Source organism: Odocoileus virginianus, chromosome 1, assembly GCF_023699985.2.
Source record: "Odocoileus virginianus isolate 20LAN1187 ecotype Illinois chromosome 1, Ovbor_1.2, whole genome shotgun sequence".
NCBI lineage: Eukaryota > Metazoa > Chordata > Mammalia > Artiodactyla > Cervidae > Odocoileus > Odocoileus virginianus.
In genome coordinates, this window is record NC_069674.1 from 50,120,235 (window position 1) to 50,147,758 (window position 27,524).

The 27,524-nt window shown below is 39.8% G+C and overlaps 2 protein-coding genes across 3 annotated transcripts in view; one reads left to right on the forward strand and one right to left on the reverse strand.

Moving 5' to 3' along the window:
* Positions 1-435: 435 nt before the first annotated feature.
* On the reverse strand, positions 436-12,860 carry FKBP14 (FKBP prolyl isomerase 14). Its single transcript, XM_020892480.2, has 4 exons — positions 12,495-12,860; positions 9,314-9,465; positions 5,469-5,596; positions 436-2,735 (listed from the first exon to the last, which is right to left on the reverse strand). The coding sequence occupies exons 1-4, from the start codon at positions 12,689-12,691 to the stop codon at positions 2,577-2,579; spliced, it is 636 nt and encodes a 211-aa protein (XP_020748139.1). The 5' UTR covers positions 12,692-12,860; the 3' UTR covers positions 436-2,576.
* A 2,637-nt stretch (positions 12,861-15,497) lies between these two features.
* PLEKHA8 (pleckstrin homology domain containing A8) overlaps positions 15,498-27,524 on the forward strand; it is a 60,752-nt gene continuing 48,725 nt past the window's right edge. The window contains exon 1 of one of the 2 annotated variants that reach the window (XM_020892476.2): positions 15,498-15,929. In XM_020892476.2, coding sequence (XP_020748135.1) covers positions 15,890-15,929 — 40 coding nt within the window. In that variant the 5' untranslated portion in view covers positions 15,498-15,889. The remainder of the gene's footprint in view (positions 15,930-27,524) is intronic. The other variant, XM_020892477.2, reaches the window with a different exon arrangement.

Sequence of the window (27,524 nt, forward strand, 5' to 3'; positions counted from 1 at the left end):
AGGGATCGAACCCAGCCCCTCTGCATTGAGAGTGCGGAGTCTTAGCTTCAGGACCTCTGGGCAAGTCCCTGAGAAGGCATTAATCATCATAATGCCTACCGGTGATACACAGTAAACTTCTAAACCAAAACATTAATGACAACTACCACCGAAACAAAGCACCACATACCAGTGCCCCAAAATTCACCATTAACTATTGCCCTCAATAGTTTGATGCTAATTCAAAACAATTGAAACCACAACACAGCTTTCTTTATAGATATATCTAAACAGAGTGGATAACAAAGGACACATTTAAAATGTCATCACACCCCTTTCCTCACCTTACCTGTCAATTTTCCTCACTTAGTTTCAATGTAAGACCAAGAATAACAGTTAGAAAATCAATAAAGCTGCTGAGTCAACCAGGTCTTGAAGAATTTTTCACAAAACCAATTGTTTCCCAAATAAACTTTATTTTGAAAAGAATACCACAACAGAGTTGTAGAAATTTAAATATAACACATCTTAGCAGTATTACTGAGGCAAATTATATACAAGTGGAGTCACAGTTCATGTCTGATTTTTCTTACAAATGAAAACGTGCAAAGATGCTGCTACACTAAACAGGCAGATGATGTAAAAACAACCATAACCTATTTATATGCTGTCATTTCATACTTGTACATAAATATTTAGGTGGGAATTGATCCAAATTCATACAAGATAAATGATATGCTCCCTGAATAACCAAAATTCTTTTTCCTTTCCTCCTCCACCATAGATAGCATCACCAGTAATGTTTATACAATATTGCATGGGATGACAAGCTACTTTCCTTCCCTCAATAATACAGTACAAAGCTTTCTGTATTGTGGTTTGTAAGTCCTTCAAGTTGAGGAAAACAGCATTGACAACAGTTTTCTAAATATAGGTGACTTCATCAGAGAAAGGTGTTATTTATGTTCTTCCCAAGAACTTCCTGTTTTAGTGATGAAAATGTCAATATATAATCGGTGAAAGTAGTCCACATATGATGTAGTAATTGTTCATAAGTATTAAAATAACATACAAACCACCCAGAGGTAAACAGGAATGAAAGGATTAAGACACACGCCTGGACCCTCTCACCCCTAGGGTTTTTGAGGCAATTCAGTGCTCATCCTAAGATTATTCAATGAGACCAGAGACATTTCTGGATCATGGGAATTCAAAAGCGCCATATATGGCCAGTTAACTATCTTAAAAGGATAAGGATCCAAGGACAAAAAAAAGTTGACTAGTAGGAGAGCAAACTGAAGACAGAATCCTTTTCAATACTACAGGGCAATAGAAAGATACTTAACTTGGGGACTGAAGTCTGGGTCTACAAGTTAGTTATCGATTGACCTTGGGCACAACAATCAATCTCTCTGAATGACAACGTCCTCATTTATAAAATAGGTACAGTAAGATCTCTTTTATTCATAGGCTTAGTGAGAATCAGACAATGATGCCCTTGAGATCACTTTGTAAACTTACTTTTAGCAAATGAGGTTTGGGTTTTTTTAAAAAATATTAAGGAAGAATTCCAATTTAAGATAAAATTATAAAATCATCAACTTTTGACTCAGGACAGACCTCTATTCAAAGGTAGCTGCTGTGAACTAACACAACATTGTAAAGCAACTATATTTCAATAAAAATTAAAAAAAAAATAGTAGCTGCTCTGGATCTGCCTCATTTTTTTTGATGAGGCAGAAATGGGAAATTTTTTATTGTATCATTAATTTCTCTTATAATGTTACTGTAGTATAAAACATCAGTTATAGACATTTATCAATTAAAGAATGAGGAAGGGTGATCTGCTAGCCTTAAAAAGTAAACAGTGACTCAATCCAACTCTTCATCTCGTTTGCAATATTTTGACACATTTTATTATGAAGAAATAGACACATAAATAATTTGTTCTGTTAATCATGGTAGGTCATTCATTGCTAGTTATGTAGCTTAAATCCAAGGCAGAATATTTCAATGTAAACATTTATAAATTATGAATTTTGTTACTCACTTCAGCATTGCACATCTCCACAGTAAAGCAGTAACTTAAAAGTAGAGCTCAACAACCATTTTCCTGTTTTCCTCAAGCAGAGACTCAAAAGCAGTAACAGGCACACTGTTTCATTACAACATGAAAATAATAAGCCTTTGGTTATTGCTAAAGGCTTTTCAAATATCAGCATCTAACTTGGAGATGAGGGAAAAAGAAATAGAGGGTGCTGATCTGTGCTGTAACCTGTTCTTATGTTGGACACGCTCCTGGTTGCAATATTTTAAAATTACATGTATGCAAGTAAAACATATGGCTTCACATGTGAAAGTGAAAAATGGTCCAGAAGTCTTCTCTTCAAAAACAGATCAACTTTTTCTTCCCAATAACTTACCAGAAATAAATGTACTTAGAAGCCCTAAGGGATTCCTCAAATAATATTCAGAAAAATATATAAAAATAAAAAAAACAAAGCATGAACAGAACATAGTTAACAAATAAGACTTTCTTTCAGGATGATTGCCCTTGCTTTTAAGGAGGGATGCCATGTAAAATGGGAGACGCGTGTCTATAATTCATCGTGTTTATATGTAAATTCCCTGGCAGATATAAAGCCATCTTTGTCTTCATCTTCTTTATCAAAAATATCCTCTACCAAAACATCATGATGACTTTCATTCACCACTGCACCATGCTTTTCAAACTCCTTCTTTAAATACACTTTAACCTACAAAATAATGGGTCACATTAATAATTCAGATTCATAAGACACCCACAGTGAGCCAATCAATATTATAGACTAGATGGGTAGTACATTTAATTATATATAACAACTACTAAACAACTACATATGATAGTAAAAGAGTTATAAAGAACTTTTCCCCTTAAAAGCTGTTTCTATAGTGCTATGGGCTTCCCAGGTGGCTCAGTGGTAAAGAATCTGCCTGCAATGCAGGAGACTCATGTTCTATCCCTGGGTCGGGAAGATCACTGGCAGAAGGAAATGGCAACCCATTCCAGTATTCTTGTCTGGGAAATCCGATGGATAAGGAGCCTGGTGGACTACAGTCCATGGGGTCACAAAAGAGCTGGATGCAAGTAAACAACAACAAATAGTGCTATAGCAGAGACACTGAATTTTGCACAGAGGCAAACATAAGGATTATAGCATGAGAAAAACACACAATAAAGCATATTAATCCCAGTTCACATAAAGTCAAGGATTTGAAGGACCGCTGTCTTTCAATCCACTGAATTATCCAGATCTTGTTTTCTAACAAGGATCAGAATTCCAGGTATTTCTCTTAAAATCAGACTAAGTGATGGCCTTTTTACAATTTAAGTAGGTGACTAGAAACAGCTGCTCTGGACAGTAGCTGCTCTAGGTGTGATCATGCCACTTGACCTTTTGATCTCAGAGATTAAAGCAAAATCCAGACTGATGAGTATTTAGACTAAAAATTTCCATTTTTATATAGATATTTGAATATATAAACAAAATATTGCCCCCAATTACCTACTAGATTCACCATAATGCAGTTCAACCAGTATTTTCATTTTTAATCATATCCCTATTATTCCTCTGTTAGATGAGCAATTTCAAACCTTCTCTCCTCCCCCTGCCACCAAGATGCCAACATAATGTGCACATTTATTTTTAAGATTAAGGGGATTTAATGCAGTTGAAAAAGGGGGAGAGGCGGTGATAATAGATGGGCTAATGTAGAACATGTCTCCAGGGTATAGTGTGTGAATAAAGTGAGATGCCAAACAGTATGCATAGGATGCTGCTTTTTGTGTAAACAAGGGGGAAATAAAACTATATATTCATGTTTGCTAGTATTTTGATAAAGAAATACCTAGAAGAATACATTAGAAACTAATAAAACTGGATAGGAAGGGGAAGGCCACACGATAGAAGAGGATATAGGTGGGAGAATGACTTCTTAGTAAATCTTTTTATATTGAATTGATTTCTTTGAACCATGTGAATGTGTTGTTTATTCAGGATTTTTTAAATGAAAGGGAATTCAAACTTATCTTGGATAGAAAAGAGTTCATGACTGATAAACACTCTGAGGTGTTACAAATTTAGTAGCTATGGATCATGACCTTGTGGTTTATAACAACATATCTTATTCAAGACTCAATCATTTCCTAGTTATTGGAATGAAATGGATGAAAGCATAAAAAGGAACTTGATTTCTGACCAGCCAAGCCATAATGGAGAATAGGGGGAATGACTCAGTTGTGTCCGACCCTTTGAGACCTCATGGACTATATACTTACAGTCCATGGAATTCTCTAGACCACAATACTGGAGTGGGTAGTCTTTCCATTCTCCAGGGGATCTTCCCAACCCAAGGATCGAACCCAGGTCTCCCGCATTGAAGGCAGATTCTTTACCAGCTGAGCCACAAGGGAAGCCCAAGTATACTGGAGTGGGTAGCCTATCCCTTCTCCAACGGATCTTCCTGATCCAGGAATTGAACCAGGATCTCCTGCATTGCAGGTGGAGCTGTTAGGGAAGCCCATAATGGAGAATATGAGTAGACATAAAATGTAAGGATACAGATCTTTCTCCATTTCTTTCCCCACAGAAGCCAGACTAAGACACGTATGTGTAGCAATGGCTACAAAAGCCTACATAAATTAGGGAGAGAAGTCTCCTTCCTTTCCTCTTACTCAACACCAGGACCTTGAGGGAGCTGGGAAAGGTCTGTCTGCTTCTGTGAAAAATCCAGACTGGGGTCTCCTATCCTGAGCAAAACTGAGCATGTGATCTGCTTGCTGCTGCTAACTGCAAGACAATCACTATACAACTTCATTTAACAACTAGTGACATTATGTAAGACATCTATGTTTCTTACAGGAATTTGCCTTGGTAAAACAGAGCTTCAAAAACTCTGGGCAAGGGGGAAGGAAGAGGGGAAGGGATAGTTAGGGAGTTTGCAAGGATATGCTACACACTGCTATATTTACAATGGATAACCAATAAGGACCTACTGTATAGCACATGGAACTCTGCTCAGTGTTATACGGCAGCCTGGATGGGAGGGGAGTTTGGGGGAGAATGGATACATGTACATTTATGGCTGAGTCCCTTTGCTATTTACCTGATTGCTAATCAGCTACACCACAATACAAACACACACACACACACACACACACACAAAACAGGGCAAAAGCAAGATACAGTGAATCCTATTGCATTAGGAGAAAAAAAGCAAAAGAATGGAAAGTTTCAATATACTTCTCTCCAATACAATGATTTCCTATGGAACAAAAGGCAATTTTCAAAGCATCAGTGTTTAAGAAAACTTATAAATAACATTTTACACAATAAAAATAAATTTTGTTTAAAAATATATTTCCAAAAAGTGAGTTATAGGAAGGAAGGAAAAAGGAAGGGAAGAAGGGAGGAAAAAGGGAAGAGAGAGAGAGAGAAAGGGAAGGTCACCTCATTTTTAGAGAGTTTCCAGTCATCATTAAGATCCATTTCTTGGAATGACTCATGTGATCTTGGTCCATTTCGAATCTCCAAGAGATCAATGTTGAATATCAGTGTACTCTCTGGGGGTATTTTACCTGACACATAGAGAGGGTGGGGGTTAAGTTTTATTAGAAAGATCACAAAGTTTAGATGATAGAAAACTTGCAGTAATTAACAAAATACTATTTTAACTGAATTAAATGAAGAACATTTCTCAGACTGTCGCATATAGAGAAATTACTTATAGTTTATTCAAATAAATAGAATAAAGATAGAACAATTCAAATTATTAGATCCAAAAGAGAGTTTTGGCTTTGCAATTAAAGATTGTTTTATACACACACACACACACACACACACACACACACAGATGCCTCATGGTCTGAGCATTAAATTTCAAATATAATTAAGAGATTACATATTATATGTCAAGAATGACTTACTGGGCTTTCATTCAGAGTTATCATAGTAGAAGTGATTTACTAACTTTTGGGTCAGAAGCTCCTGGCCTAGAGACACAGCTAGCATGGCCATTTCGGCCACTGGGAGGCAGTATATAACAAGGTGAGCTCTGGAGTCACCCTGGGATCGAAACACATCTGCCTTTCTCTGAGCCTCAGTTTTCTCATCTGGAAGCAAATTCAACACATCTTGCAGAAATTCCATGGGAGGGGGAAGACATTAAAACAAATTGCTGAGAAGGGAGATAAAAATCTTTTAAAGTGAAAAGAGCTTTGTTAGAGTCCCAGGGACCTTAAAAAAAAACTAAACAAAACCACAAACTTCTGGGAAACTGACATTATTTTTTTCCAATTTGTTTTCTTATAAGTATAATTAACATACAGGTCTGGGTAAAGATTACAAATATTTCTTAGTGCCCCACTCCCTCATCCCACATATTCCCACATATTCCCATGAAAGAGCATTTGTAAGCATCCAAAGAACAAAACTTACACTGTGTGCTGAAGCTTACCATTCCAGATCTAGGCAGAGAACGGCATGCACTAGAGGTCATGGAGAAAACTGGTATCTTTCCAAAAGGAGGCATGCAAACATGGTACTAAAAAACTACAAAATTCGTGTTTAAGTACATGTTAGCAGGATTAGTTTCATGGGACTCTGAAGGAAATGACTCAAATTCAGATCTCTACTTGTTACAAAGTAAAATCAAGTTAAATGGAGTATGGAGAAAGAGACATGGACTAATACCATTTAGTATTTATATTAATATACTAATATCACTTATGTAGACAGAAATGGAGTAATACCATTTAATATTTATATAAATATTAAAGGTAAAACAATAAAGATACAGAAAAGTGAAAGAATATGTGAAACGCCAGATACTTGACTTTATCCTCTAAAAGGATCATTATTAAAATAAGAATTGAATTTTGTTAGTAAATCCTGTTCTTTGCAGAAGATTTACATAAATATTAAAAGGAGAAACGTTAAAGATCCAGGAAAATGAAAGACTGTTGCACATCAGAGAAACATTTTCAAGATACTTGATTTTATTCTCCAAAAGGATGATTATCAAAGCAAGAATCGAATTTTGCAATAAATCCTGTTCAATGCAGAAGATTTGAATAGCAAGGTCCATTTTAGAATATGTAATACTTCATATATGGCACCTATGTTCTTAGGAAACTGGGCTAGGAAACCACAGTCCCCGCCTTGTAAATGGTTAAGCTTGGAGGCTATGAAGGTCTGTATTTTTACTACATCAGAGTGGTGTTATATCTAGTTCTAATGACTTCTTACAGTTTTTTTCTTTATTATGTAGAGAATGTGGAAGAGATAGAACCAAAAATAAAAATAACTCCCAGACCCATTGTCCATTATCAACATTCTATTTCCTTGTGATTCACGTTGTATGTGTATATATTTTTTCCTAATACTTACTATCAGACTATATATATCTTTGTTTTCTAATTTTATATATAACATTATAGCATACATGTTTTAGATATAATTTTTTAAAATGTTTAAAATACTATTTTATTTTAAATATTTATTTATTTAGTTTTATTTGGCTGTACCAGGTCTTTCTTAGTTGCAGCACACGGGATGGTTTGATCTTTTTTGTGGTATACAGGATTTTTAGTTGCAGCGTGTTGGATCTAGTTCCCTGACCAGGGATCAAACCTGGCCCCCCTACATTAAGAGTGTTGGAGTCTTAGCCACTGGACTACCAGGGAAGCCCTGAAATGCCATTTTAAAATAACTGGGTCAATGTTCATCGCAGCACTGTTTATAATAGCCAGGACATGGAAGCAACCTAGATGCCCATCAGCAGACGAATGGATAAGGAAGCTGTGGTACATATACACAATGGAATATTACTCAGCCATTAAAAAGAATTCATTTGAATCAGTTCTAATGAGATGGATGAAACTGGAGCCCATTATACAGAGTGAAGTAAGCCAGAAAGATAAACACCAATACAGTATACTAACGCATATATATGGAATTTAAAAAGATGGAAATGATAACCCTATATGCAGGACAGAAAAAGAGACACAGATGTATAGAACAGACTTTTGGACTCTGTGGGAGAAGGCGAGGGTGGGATGCTCTGAGAGAATAGCACTGAAACAAGTATACTATCAAGTGTGAAACAGATCACCAGCCCAGGCTGGATGCATGAGACAAGTGCTCAGGGCTGGAGCACTGGGAAGACCCAGAGGGATGGGATGGGGAGGGAGGTGGGAGGGGGTTATCAGGATGGAGAACACATGTAAATCCATGGCTGATTCATGTCAATGTATGGAAAAAACCACTAAAATATTGTAAAGTAATTAGCCTCCAACTAATAAAAATAAATGAGAAAAAATAAATAACTGGGTCATATTTTATTTAGCTACACCTCTATTATTATACACTTAAGTTGGTTTCAGTCTTTAGCTATTAGAAACAACATAGTGATGGACATTCTGTTTATAAATCTTTCCCCAATACCAGATTATTCCCTTAGGTTAGATTCTAATGAAGGAATTATAGGATGCATGCATATAAACATCTTTAGGCTTCTCATAAGTAGCCCTTTGGAAAACTGCATGGTCTCCCACCTAAACAACAGGTTTTATTGACTGCCCTAGAATACTAGCACAAAGGCTCCCTGAACCAACTAGCCCAGTCGCTTCTGCTTTATTAAACTCATTTCATGTCATTCCATTATTTATTTAAGTAAATTATCAAACACTTTATAAAACAATTTTAAAACAAAGATGAAAAGAACCTCCAATAAAAGCTCTGTCGTGGGAGATGTCAGCTGTGACTCATACACAGCTCACATCTAAAATTGCATTTAATGCCTTAATAATCTATATTTCAAATGCTCAACTCATCAAAACAGTTATATTGAGCAGTCTTTCTTTTTGCATTATTAAAACAAACCAGTAAGTTTCAATTGGGGAGGTTAAAAAAGTCCAGAAGACAACGGTGACACTGGCACAACAATGTGAACGTACTTAATTCCACTAGACTATATACTTCAAAATGGTAAACATTATGTCATATATTTACTACTACCATTAAAAAAACCCACCAAAAAAAGACAAACAAACCCCACCGTATTGGTGAGCAATAGTAACAAAGTTGAGATTACAGAACATTTTTTCATTGATAGTTCAGTTGACCACTTGTATATTGTGATTAATTGGCCACTTCAAATGATAATCAAGACATAATTATATTTTCCTAAGATATACAAGTCCTGTATTTACTTCTTGAAAAAAAAATACACAGTAGTTACTACCTTCTATGCCTAATCCAGAGAAGCTGTAGTACAAATGTAGAATTGTTATTACCTTTTCCTTCTTTTCCATAGCCCAAGGCAGGAGGAATGGTGAGCTTTCTCTTCTCTCCTACACACATTCCCTTCAAGCCCTGGTCCCAACCTTTGAGAGCCTCCAGGATGCCCAGCGTGAACCAAACAGGCTGACCATTGTTATGTTTGTGACTACAACAGAAAGAAAACACATTTGGACTCTTTAGTAACTTTATCATTGCTCCTGCTTATGCTCAGTTGCTAAGTTGTGCCTGACTTTTTGCGATCTCATGGACTGTAGCCTGCCAGGCTCCTCTGTCCACAGGACTCTCTAGGCAAGAATACTGGAGTGGGTTGCCACTTCCTTCTCCAGGGGATCTTCCCAACCCAGGGATGGAACCTGTATCTCCTGTATCTCCTGCACTGGCAGGCAAATTCTTTTACCACTGCGCCACCTGGGAAGCCTTACTGTATACCAAGTATTATCTAAACGCTTTGCTTCTTTTAAGTCCAACAGTGATCATATGAGGTAAGTACCATTATTACACCATTGTACAGTGGAGGAAACAGGTTAAGTGTGCCAGTATCTGACCTAACTCCAAAGTTCAAAGTTCAAACTTTGAATTCCAAGGTTCAAAGTCTTAATCACACAGTGATGCTTTCCCCGGGAGACCACTAGGGTGCAGAAGAGGGATAAAATAATGAAATATGGATGAGTTTGGGAAGGAGGACGAGAGGCTAAGAATACTCGCAAGGACAATGGAGAGTTGAGAGCATAGTATATTATGTCCTCTCTACAACCTTTCCTAATGCACAGCCTGCTGATGGTTCTGACAGGTGCAAGAGGCTGCTCTTCAGCCCTGAATCCCCACTCAGACCCTGGCCTAATTCTCTCCCTAGGTGTTTATCATGGGGCTATGCAAGGAAGTCTGGAAGAGGGGCCCCTCAAGGACTGGAGAAGAAGTGAATGGCCAAAATATCCTGGCTCATGAGAGGCCAGCCTAAGAAAGCCAACCTGATGGGCTACTGGAGGGGCTTGTGGGCTGAGTAGCATCTAACCCAAGTAACTCACTCTTAGTGCAATAAGGGGGCTTCCCTGGTGGCTCAGATGGTAAAGAATCTGCCTGTAATATGGAAGACCCAGGTTCGATCCCTGGGTCAGGAAGATCCCCTGGAGAAGGAAAAGGCAACCCACTACAGTATTCTTGCCTAGAGAATTCAATGGACAGAGAAGCCTGGCAGGCTACAGTCCATGGGAGCCCAAAGAGTTGGACATGACTGAGAGACTAACATCACTTCAGTGCAATAAGGGAACTGTCCTATTCTCTTGTAGGTGAGAACCGGAAGTCACTTTACTAAGCTTCCCAAGTACCATGGTTACTAAATGTAGGTAAAGGCCATCACTTATTTTCCTGAATTTCGCCCATGATCAAAGTAGCAAAATGGCAACTGTAGAACATAGAGGAAAGCTAGGACAGAATAAAGAAAGAAGAAAGAATCTAGTACCTAGTACTGTTGCAGTTTTGGCATGTTTACTGTCATGCTAAAGGATTTAGGCCATTTACCACAAAGGTTATGGTTCTTGAAATGATGAATGTGCTTTATAAACTGATCATTTGGTGGTACTTTCATTATAATACTCAGAGTTAGCAGGTTTTGGACATTTACATGGAGGCTGCATGACAATATTCCCCTCATCAGGAGCTAGAACTTCAGTAGCAAAGTGTTAAATAATGTCAAGTGGTTTACACTGAAGTCCACACAGACTTTTGGTTCTGAGACTTGAAAGGCTGGATCTAAAATAGATCAGACTAAAATAAAAATGTAATTGAAAGTTTCAAATGCAAATCATAATATTGTTTAATGCCCAACGGGGCACTGGCCTTATTGATAAAAAAAAAAGATAGGGCTATTGAGAATTCAATGGCAAACCACCATCTTGGAACTTTTTTCAAGGGCTAACAGAGTTCAGAGAAGAGTGCCACTGACTCTTCTGACAGTCATGACAGACCAGATTGGAATGCCCAGTAAGGCAGTTTATCAGAAAACAAGATCTAGGAAGGGCCATGAAACTTTGCTGCTTTAGTTCATGTCATTCTCTCTACCTGGGATGTCCTCCCTTCCTCAGTCTCTACCAAAAAACCTCCATCCATCTTTCAAGACCCATCTCAATTATGATCTCTGGAAAGTCGCTCTCTTTCCCCACCTTCAGAGCATGATTAATTTTAGAGTGCATTATGCTTTGTGAGCACTTTGAACAGTCTGTCCTTTACATCATGAGTTATCTGTCTTCCTTCCCCGCTGTAGACAGTGTCCTGCTAGAGAAGAACCCAGTCTTAGTCATCTTTGTATCCCTAGGGCCTGACTTGTGGTCACTCAGTAAGGATTTGATTGATGGATAGATGAATGAATGGATGAGGCTGGAAAGAAGTCAGATAGTTAAAAATTTCTCTAGTATCAAACAAGAGGGCTAACATAAATGTTCAGTAAATAAGTTTGGAATGGAATCAGAGATTCAACGCCTAATTGGAAATCACTATACTTGTAAAAGATTTCCATGTTGCAATTTCTTTCTTTATGAAACAGAAATAATGATAGTGTAACCACCTGAAAATCCTTCACTGTAGGTATTGGATTAATCTTCCATAACCACACCCACACCCATCAATGAAGTCTTTGATTTCTAGAAAGAAACAAATAATGAAATGAATCGTGGTCCTGTGCCTTGACCAAAGTGTCATCTATCAGAACAGAATTTAAATAAATCAATGAACTAACGTTAACATATCCTATAACAAGCAAATAAATGATAGTATATTCTGCTCATGAAGTTGTTATGAAAAGTTAAAGTAAATTTCACCTACACTAAAGTTATTTTCCCTCAGGATCAAAGTTTGAGAAATGAGAATTCCTTTAAGTCTTTTCTACTTATTGCCTAATTATACACCTAGATATTTCTACAGTATTTCAGAAACTCTAGTTCTAATTTTTATAATTAAAAAAATTACTGCTTTATCCTGAGCACATGTTTCCAATAAGATCTTCAAAGGCCTTGTTATATAAGATTGGCTTTCAACAACTACCTTTCCCCATAGAAAAAGATTAGATATTTCAAGTTTTTTAGAGAGATAAAGCTGGTACGTGCCACTATCCCTGCCCAAGAGCTGGCATATGTGGGTTGGGTTCTTTTACTATTTTACCGGAAGGGTATGATAACTTACGTGGAGTGAAATAAGGAGCCGTCCTTTTCTAAGTAGCCTTCATAGTGGACCAACATCAAATCCCCTCCTTTGGTCTTGCGATGGCAGATGAACGGCTTCTGGAGAACTTCAATCTTCACTTCTGGTTCTGGGATGAGAGCCCCACTCAAACAAGTTACTAACAGTGTCAGGACTGCATTCCACAAGAAAAGCCTCATGTTGCCAGGGCAGGAAAAAAGTTGCTACAAAAACACAAAAAGGGCCCCCGACCTCATAGAGTTAAGAAAGTAGTTGAAGACTTAAAGACAACAGCCTCTGGCAAGTCATGACTCCCCCTTTCCTAGCAGACGTGGCACATTCACCAGGGACAACTTTCCCACGCTTAGCGAACTCACCTCTAAAGAGTTAAGCCCAAACGCTGCCCTGACTGGCTCTTACAACGCAGGCTCCTGGAAAGACGGCCTCCCATTGGCTTGTGATTCTGTCCCTCAGGAGCCTCTTAAGCCAATGGTGTCACAGTATTGCAATTTGCAGTTCCGCTGAGGGGAGGTAGCGCAGAAACAAACCTCCCGGTGTGGTCCTGAAGGCCCGGGGATTACAGAATTCCACAATTCAGGAATTGGAGAGAGGGGTGGGGAGCAAAGCTAACCGGAAACCTCAGACAGATTCAGAGGTGTAAAGAATCCGCAGGGGTGTGAAGTCCTGGGTCCAGGGGAAATGGCACAGGTCTCGGGAAAGACTCCTTTCGTCTCACGGTTGGTGAGAGAACCCGCCCCCTTACCCCCCAAACCCCCGCACTCCCAAAAGTATGGTAAGTGGGCTTCCGAGGTGGAGCAGTGGTAAAGAATCTGCCTGCCAGTGGAGGAGACGCTGGAGACCTGGTTTCAATTCCTGGTTGGGAAAGATCCCCTGGATTAGGAAATGGCAACCCACTCCAGTATTCTTGCCTGGAAAATTCCATGATCAGAGGAGCCTGGTGGGCTACAGTTCATGGAATCGCAGAGACTCAGGTGACTGGGCACGCAGGCATGTAACAGTGATTTAGGTTTCAGAGTGCTTTCCGGTTCTTCGTCAACCTCACTACTCTGTGGGTAAGGCAAGTTCTTTTATCCCTCTAAAAGATAAGTTAATATTTTGGCTAGGAGAGGTTAAGTGTCCTGCTTAAGGTTATTGAGCCCCAAAAGCTGTTGAGCTCCATCATCGAACCATCTTCTGATTCATTCTACAACACCACACAATATTATGATCACAAATAATTTTAGATGACCTTAGTGTAGAGGGTCAATAATGAGAAAAGACCCTGCTGCTGGGAAAGATTGAAGGCAGAAGAGGGCGACAAAGGATGAGATGGTTGGATGGCATCATCGATTCAATGGACATGAACTTGGGCAAACTCTGGGATATGGTGAAGGACAGGGAAACCTGGTGTGCTACAGTCCATGGAGTCCCGAAGAGTCGGACACAACTTGGCCACTGGACAACGAAAGTGTAGAGGGTCAATAATAGCCTCTATCAAGGATAAGGATGTACAGACCTCTGCTTTAAAGTAGAAATAGTAATCAGAGTTATGAATTACACAGGCTGAGTTTAAAGATTTTGTTTTACATTTTTTGCATAATTTCAAAAGCAATACTTGTTCATTGAAACTGACTTGGAAGAAACTGGAAAACACTCGAGTTTCCAGTTAAAATACAGGAGTTACAGCATAGTGCTCTGTGACAACCCATCTGTGGGACGGGGTGGGAGGTGGGAGAGAGGTTCAAGAGGGAGGGGATATGCGTATCAGCTCAGTTCAGTCGCTCAGTCATATCTGACTCTTTGTGACCCCATGAATCGCAGCACGCCAGGCCTCCCTTTCCATCACCAACTCCCAGTTTACTCAAACTCATGTCCATCGAGTTTGTGATGCCATCCAGCCATCTCATCCTCTGTGGTCCCCTTCTCCTCCTGCCCCCAATCCCTCCCAGCATCAGGGTCTTTTCCAATGAGTCAACTCTTCCCATGAGGTGGCCAAAGTATTGGAGTTTCAGCTTCAACATCAGTCCTTCCAATGAACACCCAGGACTGATCTCCTTTATACCTATGGCTTATTCATTTTGATGTATGGCAGAAACCAAAACAGCATTATAAAGCAAGTATCCTCCCATTAAAAACAAATAATTAAAAAAAAATACAGGAGCCTAATTAAATTTGAATTTCAGATAAATAGCAAATTAATTTTTCTGTTTTTATTTGTGGACTCTGGCAACAGATTTTGCAAATAAAAGGTTTTATTTAATTCTTTAGATTACACTAAAGAAAAAGAAAAAATCTGTAATGCCACCATGCAGAAATAGTCATCAACATTTTGGCACATGGTTTTGTGACTTATGCCCAAAATAATTAGGATCCTACTGTACACTGTTTTGTAACCTGCTTTTACCACAGAATCTATAGTTAACATTTTCCCTAGTCAAATATCCTTAGCACAGAACTTTCTCACACTTTAATATGCATGGGAATCCCCCCTGGAGATCTCCCCTTCAGGAGTTTGCCGCCTTGCATCAAGATCCTACATTCAGACAAGTTCCTAGGGGCCTTCAGTGCGGCTGTGCACGGACCACACTTCGTGCAGCGGGGGTTTCAGAGTTTAAACGTCTGTTTGTGCTCCCTGGTCACTCACAGTATTCTATAGTGAAATTCCCATCATCTCCTTACGCCCGATGGTTGGGTACCCCCTCAATAGCCTTGAAGTGTGTAGGATCACTTAGCCTTGAAATAAGAGGCTCTGAAGACTAGAATCCAGCGGGCACCCTAAGGGGCCACGGTGGCCCCCAAATATCGGGAGGTGGAACCCATCTAAGGTATCGCAGAGTCAAGACTGTGTTCCCCTTTGTCCCAGAGGCCTCCCTACTCCCTTCTTACCCTCCCTCTAGTCCCAGGACTCATCTTCCCCGCGGGCCTCTTTCACTAGGTCAGCCACGCCGGTATCTCAGCTAAACCCCGGAGTGGATTTTGGGATCCGGCGCGCGGGCGGTGCACTGGGCATGCGCGAGCGGGCCCTGAGCCCGGTGGGTCGAGCACTCAGGTAGCGCGCCGTGGCGCGGCCAGCGACCGGCTACTTCACTCGCGACACTTTGGTGACTTCAGTCGCCCCTCGGACCCATCCAGGACCTTGGCCTCCTTCAGGACAGCGCGCCGCCTGCGGCGCCTGGGACCACCGGCCGGCCGCGTCCTCACGTGCGGAGGCCGCCGCAGTGACCCCGCCCCCGGGCCCAGGATGTGAGGCCCGCGGGGCGTCCTCGCACTGGGCCTGGGCGCCGGGAGTGGCCGGCTCGGCAGCGCCGGGCGATGGCCCTGCTGCCGGTGCTCCTCGCCTCCTGGAGCCTGGAGCAGTGACGGGGCCGGCGGGCGAGGGCGAGGTGGCCGCGGGCGCCATGGAGGGGGTGCTGTATAAGTGGACCAACTATCTGAGCGGTGAGTGGGGGGCGTGCCAGGGTTCCAGTCCTTTGTCTGAGCCGAGGGAGGGCGGCGTCGGGACTCGCCTCTTGGGTGTCGGGGTCACGGTCTCTCCTGAGGCCAGAGAGGCCTGCGTGGACCGGGAATGTTTCCCCGCGGCAGTTCTCTGTCTCCCGTGCGGTGCAGACACAGCCCCCTATGGGGCTGGGTGTGAGCGGCAGCTCTCCTCACTTCCGAATCCTGAGATTTGGGGTGACTTGAAAGGCACGATGTCCTCAGTGTCAGCGGGAGGGAAATGCTGATTCCGGCTGTGGGGTCCTCTGGGAGTCTCGAATTCTGACGAAGGAGCTGGTCTCGGGAAGGTTTCAAATGAATGCGAGCAGAAGTCAAAGGTTCTTTTTCAAAGTCCCCAGGTACTGGCACTTCCCTTTCGTCACTTGCAGAGTTATCTGAGTGCAGACCGGGATATCTGACTCTCAGCTCCAAAGTATGCACGTTTTTGGTTTTCTCACCGAACATTTCTTTTTGTTTTACAGACTCGGAAATGACCGTAAAATAGGATGCAAATGTTAGCAGCTCTTTTCTTGCCCTGCTGAACAGAATGGCTTAAAAATAGAACCCCACCCCCTTTCCAGTTTATGGAAGTACTTCATATCTTGAGAAGGTCATAACTATTTTTCAGCTGTGAATATGATTCAGAAGGAGCATTTTCATAAATGAGTATATAAATAAAAGCCTTCTGTGCGCTGGAAACTGTGCTAGGCACTTTTTTGAAATTAAACTTTTTATTATGGAAAATGAGGTAGGCAGGCTCTTAGCGTTTTAACAGCAATGTATTTGAAATGAGAAATATTCCCAGGGATTCTTAAGTGGTGGAGGTGTATTTTCCCATCCTGTGGAGCCTAGGATTTTTTTTTTTTTTAGGGTTGTAGTATGATTCTCTGGGGCGTTTTAAGCACGTTTGTGTCGGGAGGATCAGTTGGCAGTAGTGAGTTTGATGAGGTTATAAAGCACAGCTGAAAGTGTACCTGTTGGGGGTACCCAGAATCTCTTCCCCATGCATAGTGTGATTACACGTGAATTCTGTTTATTTTTCTTGTGATCATTAGTAGAAACTGAGTCAGGAGAAGTGTTTTATTTTCTTTTTTTTTTTTGAGAGGTGTTTTAGAAGACTTGCTCTTAGCTTCAAGGTCTTCATTTGATATATTAGATGTAGATACCTCATGACTGGGTTTGGCTGCCTGTTAGGGAGGATGTTTGATCAAGTGATTTGCCTCAGAGGTATCTCTAAGCTCTGAGATGTAGGATCTTATGCCCCTGAGAGAAATAAGTCACTGGTCTTGGTTCTTTCACCCCTTTCCATCACACGTGCCTTTTAACTTATTTCTTTGATCCTCGGTGCTCTTTTTTTTTTTTTCCATCTCCCTTTTCCCTCTTTTCCCCCCTCTCCTTTCTTGCTTTTCTCCAAGTTTACCTCTTTTACCAAGTTTAGTCTGTTGTTACTGTACCTACTTCCTGCTCATGAAATGCCTTTTTCCTCCTGACTGTCTTTATGTATTCTTCAAAAAAGCTAAATTTCTCTGGAAGGATCTTTGGAATCTTTATCATATGGTTCCCGTACCATCTGTTCTGTTGGAAAACGTCTACTTTTTTCTGCCCCAAGTGAGAGAAGTTAATTTTGTGAGTGATGCCCTCGTGGTGGAAGCCCTAAAGAAACGAAACATTGGAGCCATTGCCAGTGGCTGGCTTTACTTTATTCTGCTTGTTCCCCTGGCCCACAAGCCACCTCATTGTGGATGCACTGTGCATAAAAGGCCATCACACCTTGGGGGACTTTTTCTGGGTATATATGTGCGTGCATGTGTGTGTGCACACTCAGTTGTGTCTTTGCAACCCCATAGACTGTAGCCTCCCAGGCTCCTCTGTCCATGGAATTTTCCAGGGAAGCATACTGGAGTGGGTTGCCATTTCCTACTCCAGAGGATTTTCCTGGTCCCAGGATCAAAACCGCGTCTCTCACTCACGTCTCCTGAGTTGGCAGGCGAATTCTTTACCACTGTGCTACCTGGGAAGCCTTCCCTAGGTATATTTAAAATTACTGTCCAGTGCATTCTGTTTCTTCAGGAGATACATTTACTCTGGAAAGGAATGGTAACAATCTAGGCGAAGCAAATGCATCCTAGTTTCTTTCCTCGCCTGTGCAAGTTAGTCTCTCCAAAAGCAGATAGTGTTGAGTGTTAATGACAAGCGCTAATGAAGACACCATTAATTTTCTTTTCCTGAAGCTTTTTTTTAAAATAACATTTTTTTTCTTATGGTTTTGCACGTAGTAATTTAAAAATACATGTAATATCTGTCTAAGTTTCTGTTCATTTTGAATTTTTCTCCAAAGAGAGTACTTAACCCATTTGTGTATTTCTGTCATATCTACAGCTTGATACGGGATACCTTGTCTCCAAATCTGAGTGAAGAATTAGCAAATCAGTTTATCAGCCAGTCCTTTGAATCCTTGGAGGATGTTGTTAATTTCGTTCACCAGCTGCTGTGTGCTGGGCCCTGTTTTGGGCACAGGGCAAGCAGTGTTAAGACACTGTTCCTGCCTTTCTTAAACTTACAGTCTGGTGGGAGGGAGACAGGCATTCATCAGATAAGTGGTTAGAAGCAGGTGCTCAAGTGTGTGTGATTTGAGAGGGGAGGAAGGGAGAGGCAAGTCTGGGTCATTGGGGAAGGCTTCTTTTAGGAAAATAGCTAAGCAGAGCCTGAAGGATAAATAAAAGCTGAGTAGGTGGTGAGGCCAAGGCAGAGGTGCAGTTGGAGGCTGTAAGGGGAAACTTTTTAGGCACAGAGAATGTCAGTGTGAAGGCCGTAAAGCTGGATAAAGACTGGTGAGTTTAAGGAAAGAAGACCCAAAAGTCTGGAGAGTTGAGAAGAGGCTCCAACAAGACTGTGGAGATGGGGGGCAGGCCTGAAATTGCACGTCCTCATAGGCTGGTTTAAGCACTGCAGAGTGATTGTTCATGCACGTGTGTGTGTGTGCACGCGCGCACACATGTGCGAGTGTGCATGTGTAAGTAAGAAAGAAATGATGAGATTGTTTAAAAGCTTACTTTGGCTACATTTGTTGTATTTTGCCAAATAATGTAGTTATTTTGTGAGCTTCTCTCGCCCCTTGAATTAAACTGTTTAGGTTTCAGTGGTTTCAGTTACTAAAAGTTGTAAACATCCATCAATACCTCAGAATAGCTGTGTCTTAATTGCTTGCACGAGTGTACTGCTAAAATACAGAAAGAGAAAAGTCTCTTTTCCCTAATATTTTAGGCACACTCAAGTACCCTGTGCTCCATCAGAGAAAAGGAGAAAAGGAAAAGAAAAGGAGTGTCTATGTATTTTCTCTAACATTCTTGAGCTACCCGGTTTTGAGCAGGAGAACATTGGATATTCTGGGATTTAGTGTCCAGCCCTATCTTCACATATTAGAGGATTAAACCTGAAATGGAAAGGGAATGGATTAAACATTTCACAAACATCTCTACTGTGTGAGACATAACGCTAGGCCATTGTGAGTTTGTTATTTGTGTCTTTCAAGCCCTAAACGTTACTTGAGGGGTATTATACCTGCTTGGTTATTCGTTAATGCTCCATAGTAGAACACTAGTTGAGGAGTCAAAGAAACCTGAAGTCTGGTGCCAGCTCTGTCACTGCCCGGTGCAAAGTCACTTTATCATTCTGAGCCTTAATATCTTCCTCCTTAAGAGTGATGAGATTTACCCATTAATAATTGTAACAATAGTAAAAAGACTTAAACATTTCTGATGTTCCAGACACTATTCTAAACATTTTGCACAGATTAAGTTACTTAATCTTTGCAGCAATTTTAGGAAACAGTTGACTTTATTATTTCCAGATGAAGACATTGAGGCAGAGAAAGATGGGGGAAGGAACTGGCCCAAGGTTATAGAGTTAGTAAGTGACTCCAGCGTCAGTGCTCCATTCATTACATAATACTTGTAAAGGTCCTTCCTGCTTGGTCATTATATAATTCTAGCTGATTCATAATGTACCTATATTTAAAGTATGTTGACCTAGAATAGCAGACTTTATTTGGGAATGGGAGGTGGGGAGGAGTTTGGGAGCAAGGAGGACTGTGCCTGGTGTTGTGCATGTGTTTTGTCACTGAGAAATTTTCAGAACTGTGCTCTGTGCTTTCTGCTTTCAGTTTTAGTTCGCTTTCCTGCCCACTCAGCACACAGGAGGGCTGCTGTCATGAGCTCTAGCCAGCTGCAGGCTTCTTGGGCCCCTCCAGTGCGTTACAGCACAAGCACATTGCAGTACTGCATTCCAAAAATAACAGAAGCTTGCATCATGCTCACCAGATGATTGTCTGAGAAGGTGCTATAGTTTTGCTTATCCCCCCAGGTAGAAGGTGACTCTTGTCCATATATGTTTGTGCTGGGTAGACAGTACTAAGAAGCCATCTGAAATGTGAGTGATCCAGACCATGGGCTCACAACCACTAGTCAAGCTTTTTTGTTGTAATTATTTTTAAATATCTTTACCAAGATAGTAATTAATTAATCTATCATGAATTTCACCCATTTAAAGTATACTCATCAGTGTTTTTTAATATATTCACAGAGTACAACCATCACCACAATCAATTTTAAAACATTCGCCTTATCCCGAAGAGAAATACCTATTAGCGACCGTTCCCACCCCACCCCCTCTTGTCCTTGGCAACCACCACGGTTGTATACATTTGCCTGTCTGTATAAATTTGTCAATTCCAGACATTTCATATAAATGCAGTAAATGGAATCATACATTTTGTGGTCTTCCTTTACCTAGCATAATGTTTTTTTGCTAGGTTCATCAATGTTGTGGCATGCATCAGTACTTTATTCCTTTTTATTAAGAAATAATATTCTACTATATGGAAATATAATTTTGATTATCCACTCATCCATTGATGAACATTTGGATTGCTCGTTTTTTTGGTTAATATGAGTAATGGTGCTGTGGTTTGTGAAAATTTGTGTCAGATTTTTGTGTGGATGTTTTTTCATTTCTCTCGAACATTAATCAAAGAAGTAGAATTGTTGGATCATGTGGTAACACTTTAACAGTTTGGGGAACTGCTAAACTTTTCCAAAGTGGCTTCTCCATTTTATACTCTTGTTAGTAATGAAAGAAGGTTCTTATTTCTTCTCATCCTCACCAATACTTGTTATTGTCTATCTCATTATTTCCATCCTAGTGAGTGTGAAGTGATTTATCAATGTGGTTTGATTTATATTTCCCCAGTGACTAATAATGTGGCCCATCATTTCATGTGCTTATTTAGCCATTTGTATATCTTCTTTGGAGAAATGTCTGTTCATATCCTTTGCCCATTTCTTAATTGGGTTATTTATTTTTTCATTATGGAATTGTTAGGGTTCTTTATTCTAGATACAAGTTCCTTATCACATATATTATTTGCAAATATATTTTCCTGTTCTGTAGATTGTCTTTCACTTCCTTATGGTATCATTTGCAGCACAACATTTTTTAATTTTGGTATTTATCAATTTTTTTGTTTATTGTCTGTGCTTTTAGTGTCAAATCTTAGCACTTTGCCTAACCCTAGGTCCTATTTTTTTTTCTAGAATTTTTTTTTTTTTTTTAATAGTTGTAGCTCTTCTTAATCTCCATGAGCTTCAGCTTTGTGACAGCAAGAATAATAGCCATACTAGGTTTGTTATAAGGATGAAATGGATAGCATATATGAACCTGCTTGGTACCTAATTCACTTAAAGGTAGGTTAGTTGGATAGTAGTTTTGATTAATGATGCCAGGAAAAAATCAGTTTATATTGCCTGTGTGAAAATTGTGGTTTCTCATGGTTTCTGAGAGTGTATGTATCCTGAATTCCTTAAATCGTTCTTTTGGAAGTTGGAGAGGTATAAATTATAAAGGAAAAGATTCAAATAAACCATCGGAATTTTGGATGACTCTGCAGTCCTATGACAGTCATCCTTGTGGATGAATGATTATTGCAGATCATGCAATTCTGTGTAACACTTGTCTCTGTACTTTTGCTTCCAGCGAAAATTAATTAATAATTTGTTAAGGAACATAAGAGATGTGAAACTGTTGCCTCATTAGTACTCTACCGGAAGCAATATCTCTCTTCCCCTTGATTTGGATGTGTGATGTGATTGGATATACTAAGAGTGATCCATGGAGTATTATGTGATTGAAGTGGTTTATGATGGAAGAAGCCTGGGGGCCATTGTTCTCAGAGTGTACTCAGTGTTTATTCCTTACCACTTCCTGTTACCCTTTCATCTTATTTAGAATTGAGCCAAAAAGCTCAATTTTGCTTATCCCCCCAGGTAAACGGTGACACTTGTTCATATATGTTTTGCCCTCCTCCAGTGGATCTTCCCAACCCAGAAATCGAACCCAGCAGGTCCTAGGCATTGTAGCTGGATTCTTTACCATCTGAACTACCAGGGAAGCCCCAAGATCATGGTCTAGTGAAAATCTTTCTCAGCTGTGAAAATGCCCTTCCAGCTAAATTTGTGATTTTGCCCTTTAAGCTTTTATATGGTTATTCTGAGGCTGTGGCTTGACAGGCCTTAGAGGGAGGGACCACATTGCATGTAGCTGGTCCCTTGGAATAGTTATATGTTACAGATCACTTTCAGGGAAAATTTCACAGAAAAGAAGGGACCGATGACAGGTGGTGAAAATACCCTTCCTGCTAAATTTGTGATTTTGACCTTTAAGCTTTTATGTGGTTATTCTGAGGCTGTGGCTTTACAAGGCTTAGACGGACCACGTTGCATATAGCTGGTCCCTTGGATACTACCAATCACCCTCAGGGGAAGCTTCACAGAAAAAGAGGGACCAAAGGGTTGGTGGGATCGGCTTGGACAGGAGTACATGTGAGAGAACAGAAGAGACCCTCAGTGAAGAAACCAGCAGGACTAAAAAGGAGGGTTCTTTTCTGGGAGCAGGAGGATATACTGGGGTGTTGTTAGTATTAGATTATTAAACCAAACCAAGCCTGAGAGTTTCAAATTGGTGTTGTAGGGAGCCTCTAGGGTATAGTAGAAACCTTGCCCAGTTTAAAATAATGTTATATGTCTTTACCAAAAGTAAACAAGAAATTAATAACAAAAAGATGTAGGAACTCCCAAAACATTAGGAAATTAAACAGTAATACATCAAAATAACCTATGGGTCAAAGAAGTCTCCAAGAAAATTAGAGAATATTTTCAATTTAAATTGAAAACATAACAGTGGTTGGTCAGGGGTAAAGGATTGGGGGAAGGGCTTGATGAAAAGCGAGTAGCACAAAAGGAGGATAATGGAATTTTTCTATATCTTGAGTTGTTAGAGGACTATGTGTTTATTGAAACACAGAACCATTAACCAAAGAAGAAATTTCACTATGCATAAATTTTAAAATACTAAAAAATTTAAGTCTTTTTTTTTTAAATTTAAGTCTTTAATGGAGTACAGTTTTTAATTTTTTAATTTTTTTTGAGTGATATGTTTGGATGAACTACTCATCACAAGACTGCTGAGTAAAAAATAAGGGAAACTACAGTGTGTTTTTGTCAGATGTATGTTTGACTCACAATCATTTGTTTGATTTGGATTTTAAAGAAATAAGGAGATCACTAAAAATTTTGATTTAAAAATGATGGCTATTATGAAATAAAAAAGGAATATATAGTTATAGTGCAGAATTAACTTGAGCTATGCCCTTTTATATCCAAATATAAGTGCATATTTTTAAAGAAAAATTGTTCTTGTTGAAAAAATATATATACCATTCAGTGTTACTTGAACTGAAAAATGAATTGTGTAAATAATTACTGTCGGTTAAACATAAAAAGACATTTGCACTGTGTGAGAAAAAAAAAGCTGATAACAGTTTTGCAATAATGATCTTCAAATTTTTAGTTTCTTTGCATAATGTTCTGTAGTTTTCAGAGTATTAGTTTTATATTTCTTTTGTCAAGTTTATTCCTGTTTTGTTCTTTTTGATACTATTGTAAATGAAATTATTTTCCTACTTTTATCTTCAGATTGTTCATTGTAATTGTATAGAAATACACTTGATATATGTATATTGGTCTTAAATCTTGCAACTTTGTCAAACTCATTGTGATAGTTTTTAAAGTGATTCCTTTAAAAAAAAAAAAAAATATATATATATATATATACACATTAGCATGTCTGAGAACAGAGATGGATTTGTTTCTTCCTCTCCAGTCTAAATGCTTTTTATATAATTCTGTACTCTAATTGCCCTGGCTAGAACCTCCAATACAGTGTTGCTTAGAAGTGGTGAGAGTAAGCATCTTTGTCTTTTTCCTGATTTCATGGAAAAAGCATCTGGTCTTTGGTGGCTCAGACAGTAAAGAATCTGCCTGCAATGCGGGAGACCTGGGTTCAATCCCTGGGTCAGGAAGATCCCCTAGAGAAGGGAATGGCAACCGTCTCCAGTATTCTTGTCTGAAGAATCCCATGAACAGAGGAGCCTGGTGGGCTACAGTCCATGGGATCACAGAATTGGACAAGATTGAGAGACTAACCTAATGTTAGCCTTGGGTCTTTATAGATATCTTTATCAGGTTGAAGAAGTTCCCATTATACCTAGTTTTTTTAAAGATTTTTTATGAAAGAATGTTAGATTCTGTCAAGTATGTTTTCTGCATTTAGTGAGATAATCATGTGATACCTTTTTAGAAATATTTTATTTACAAAAAAATCCAGCTCAGGTTTGAAGTAAGAAGTGAACTTCTATTAGTCCATATAACTGGAAAGTCCAGAAGGTATCTTATCTGTAGGTATGACACAGTCTGACTGAGGTGTTCAAAAACTGTCATCAAGATTTGCTCCCTTTTCCTGACTCCCTCCCGCCCTCTCACCCCCTTTTCTTGGACCTGTAAACCGTGTTTAGGTCCCTGTGATGGCACAATGATTGCTCGTGGTGGCAAACACCTTAGAGACCAAAGAGAAAAGAGAGATAGTCTCCATTTCTTTCCACCTTTCCCCAGTCCCAGCAAAAGTCCCAGAATTACTTCTGGTTGGGCCACTTGCCTGTCTTGGAACACAGCTCTGAGGAAAGAGGATGTGAAGTTCTAGTTAAGCCTGAATCACATGCCCACCTTGGGGCTTGTCAGCCCCATCGAAACTACATGGATAGAGTGTGCAGAAGGGGTTTTTCAGTAGCAGAAATGTAGGAGGTGGATGCCTGGTTGTCAAAAGTAAATGTCCACTTTACCTTCTACAGTGAAATAATCCAAGATAATACAAAATGTGTGAAGTTGGCATTTAAATACCCTATCCCTGGCAGCAGTAGCTTGTAGGTTCTAAAACTTTTCCTACTCATTGAAGTTTCTCAGCTAATCTTCTAGCAGGGAGTTTAGCTGACACCGCATTCCATCTCCAGTAGGGGATGGCAAAAAAAGGGCGTGGGGTTGCATGGGAAGATAGTCTAATGGTAATTGAATGAATCAGGGGCTGGTACAGACCCGTAGTTTTTAACTGCTCTTTTGTTACCTTGAATATTTTCTTATTTTCAAGTGTATTAATCAGTGTTTTCCAGAGAAACAGAACCATGTATTTCCATATGAGGAGTTTTATGATAGGAATTGGCTCATGCAGTTATGGAGACTGTAAAGTCCTAAGTCTGCTCTCTGCAAGCTGAAGAACTAGGAAGGCTGGTAACTCAATTCAGTCAGAGTTCACAGGCCTGAGAATTGAGGGTGGTGGTCACATCTCAGGTAGAGAGTATATTCACCCTTCCTCTGCCTTTCTGTGCTATTCAAGCCCTCATTTGATTGGATGATGTCCAGCTGCATTGGTGAGGGCAATCTTTATTCAGTCTACTGATCCAAATGCTAATATCTCCCAGAGACCTCTTCACGGACACAACTACAAAGAATGTTTTACCAGCAATCTGGACATCGGTGGGCCAGTCAAGCTGATATATAAAATTAATCATCACTGTAAACCAAGGTAACAGCAGATTAATTTAAAGCAGGAAGTGGATTAATGGCCTCTTCATCATCCACACCTCTTTTCTCATGCAGTTCATCCATCATTCTTAAGCTATATATGAGCTTCCCAAGATAGGACATCTTGAAAGAGTGTGTTCTGTACACTACTCTGGGCTCTCTCTTTGTTATTTAGTTCCAGAGTCCTATCTGACTCTTGCAGCCCCATGGACTGTCACCTTCGAGGCTCCTCTGTCCTTAGGATTTCCCAGGCAAGAATATTGGAGTGGGTTGCCATTTCCTTCTCCGGGGGATCTTCCTGACCCAGGGATTGAACCCGAGTCTGTGCATTGGCAGGCAGATTCTTTACTGCTGGCCGCCAGGAAAGCACGGTTTCTCCGTCGCTCTGCCGTTACGGCTTAGATAATGGGAATGAGACTTCTGTGTTAACATGCCTTCTGAAATTCTAGAAACTTTATGCTTTAAAGAAAAGTTTTTCTTGGTCATAGTTTTTCTAGTTACAAACTGCAGAATAAAATAATTGAATCCCTTCTATTGTTGTTACAACTTTTCCTAGATAAATATGGAACCTGTTACAGAGAAGGTATTGTTACAGTTACTGTTATCATTTACAAGCTACTTTTAAAATGTACTGTAGCTGTGCTTTGTGTATGTGTGTGTATTTGGGCTATTTAACAGTTTTCAAATTCCTGTAAGATAAACCTAGTTTATACCACATTTTTTCAATTCTTAGACATTTTTCACATTCCGACAGTTCTGAAGCCAGGAAGCATCTGGGAATGAGATCATGTCATTGCTTAATGCGCAGGTTATTTTTTAATTTTTTTTTTTTTATTGAAGGATAATTGCTTTACAGAATTTTGTTTTCTGTCAAATCTCAACATGAATCAGCCATCAGTATACATATATCCCCTCTCTTTTGATCCTCCCTCCCATCTCCCACCACAACTCACCCCTCTAGATTGGTACAGAGCCCCTCTTTAAGTTTCCTGAGCCATATAGCAAATTCCCATTCGCTATCTATTTTACATATGGTAATATAAGTTTCCATGTTACTTTTTCCATACATCTCACCCTCTCCTTCCCTCTCCCCATGTCCATAAGCCTGTTCTCTATGTCTGTTTCTCCACTGCTACCCTGTAAATAAATTCTTCAGTACCATTTTTCTAGATTCTGTATATATGGGTTAGAATATGATATTTTTCTCTTTTTGACTCACTTCACTCTATATAGTAGGTTCTAGGTTCATCCACCTCATCAGAACTGACTCAAATGCATTCCTTTTTATGGCTGAGTAATATTCCATTGTGTATATGTACCACAACTTCTTTATCCATTCATCTGTCAGTGGACATCTAGGTTGCTTCCGTGTGCTAGCTATTGTAAATAGTGCTGCAACGAACAATGGGATACATGTGTCTCTTTCAATTTTGGTTTGCTCAGGGTATATGCTTAGGAGATTGCTGGGTCATATGGTGGTTTTATTCCTAGTTTTTAAGGAATCTCCATACCATCTTCCATAGTGGAGTGGCTGTATCAATTTACGTTTCAACCAATAGTGCAAGAGCATTGCCTTTTCTCCACACCCTCTCCA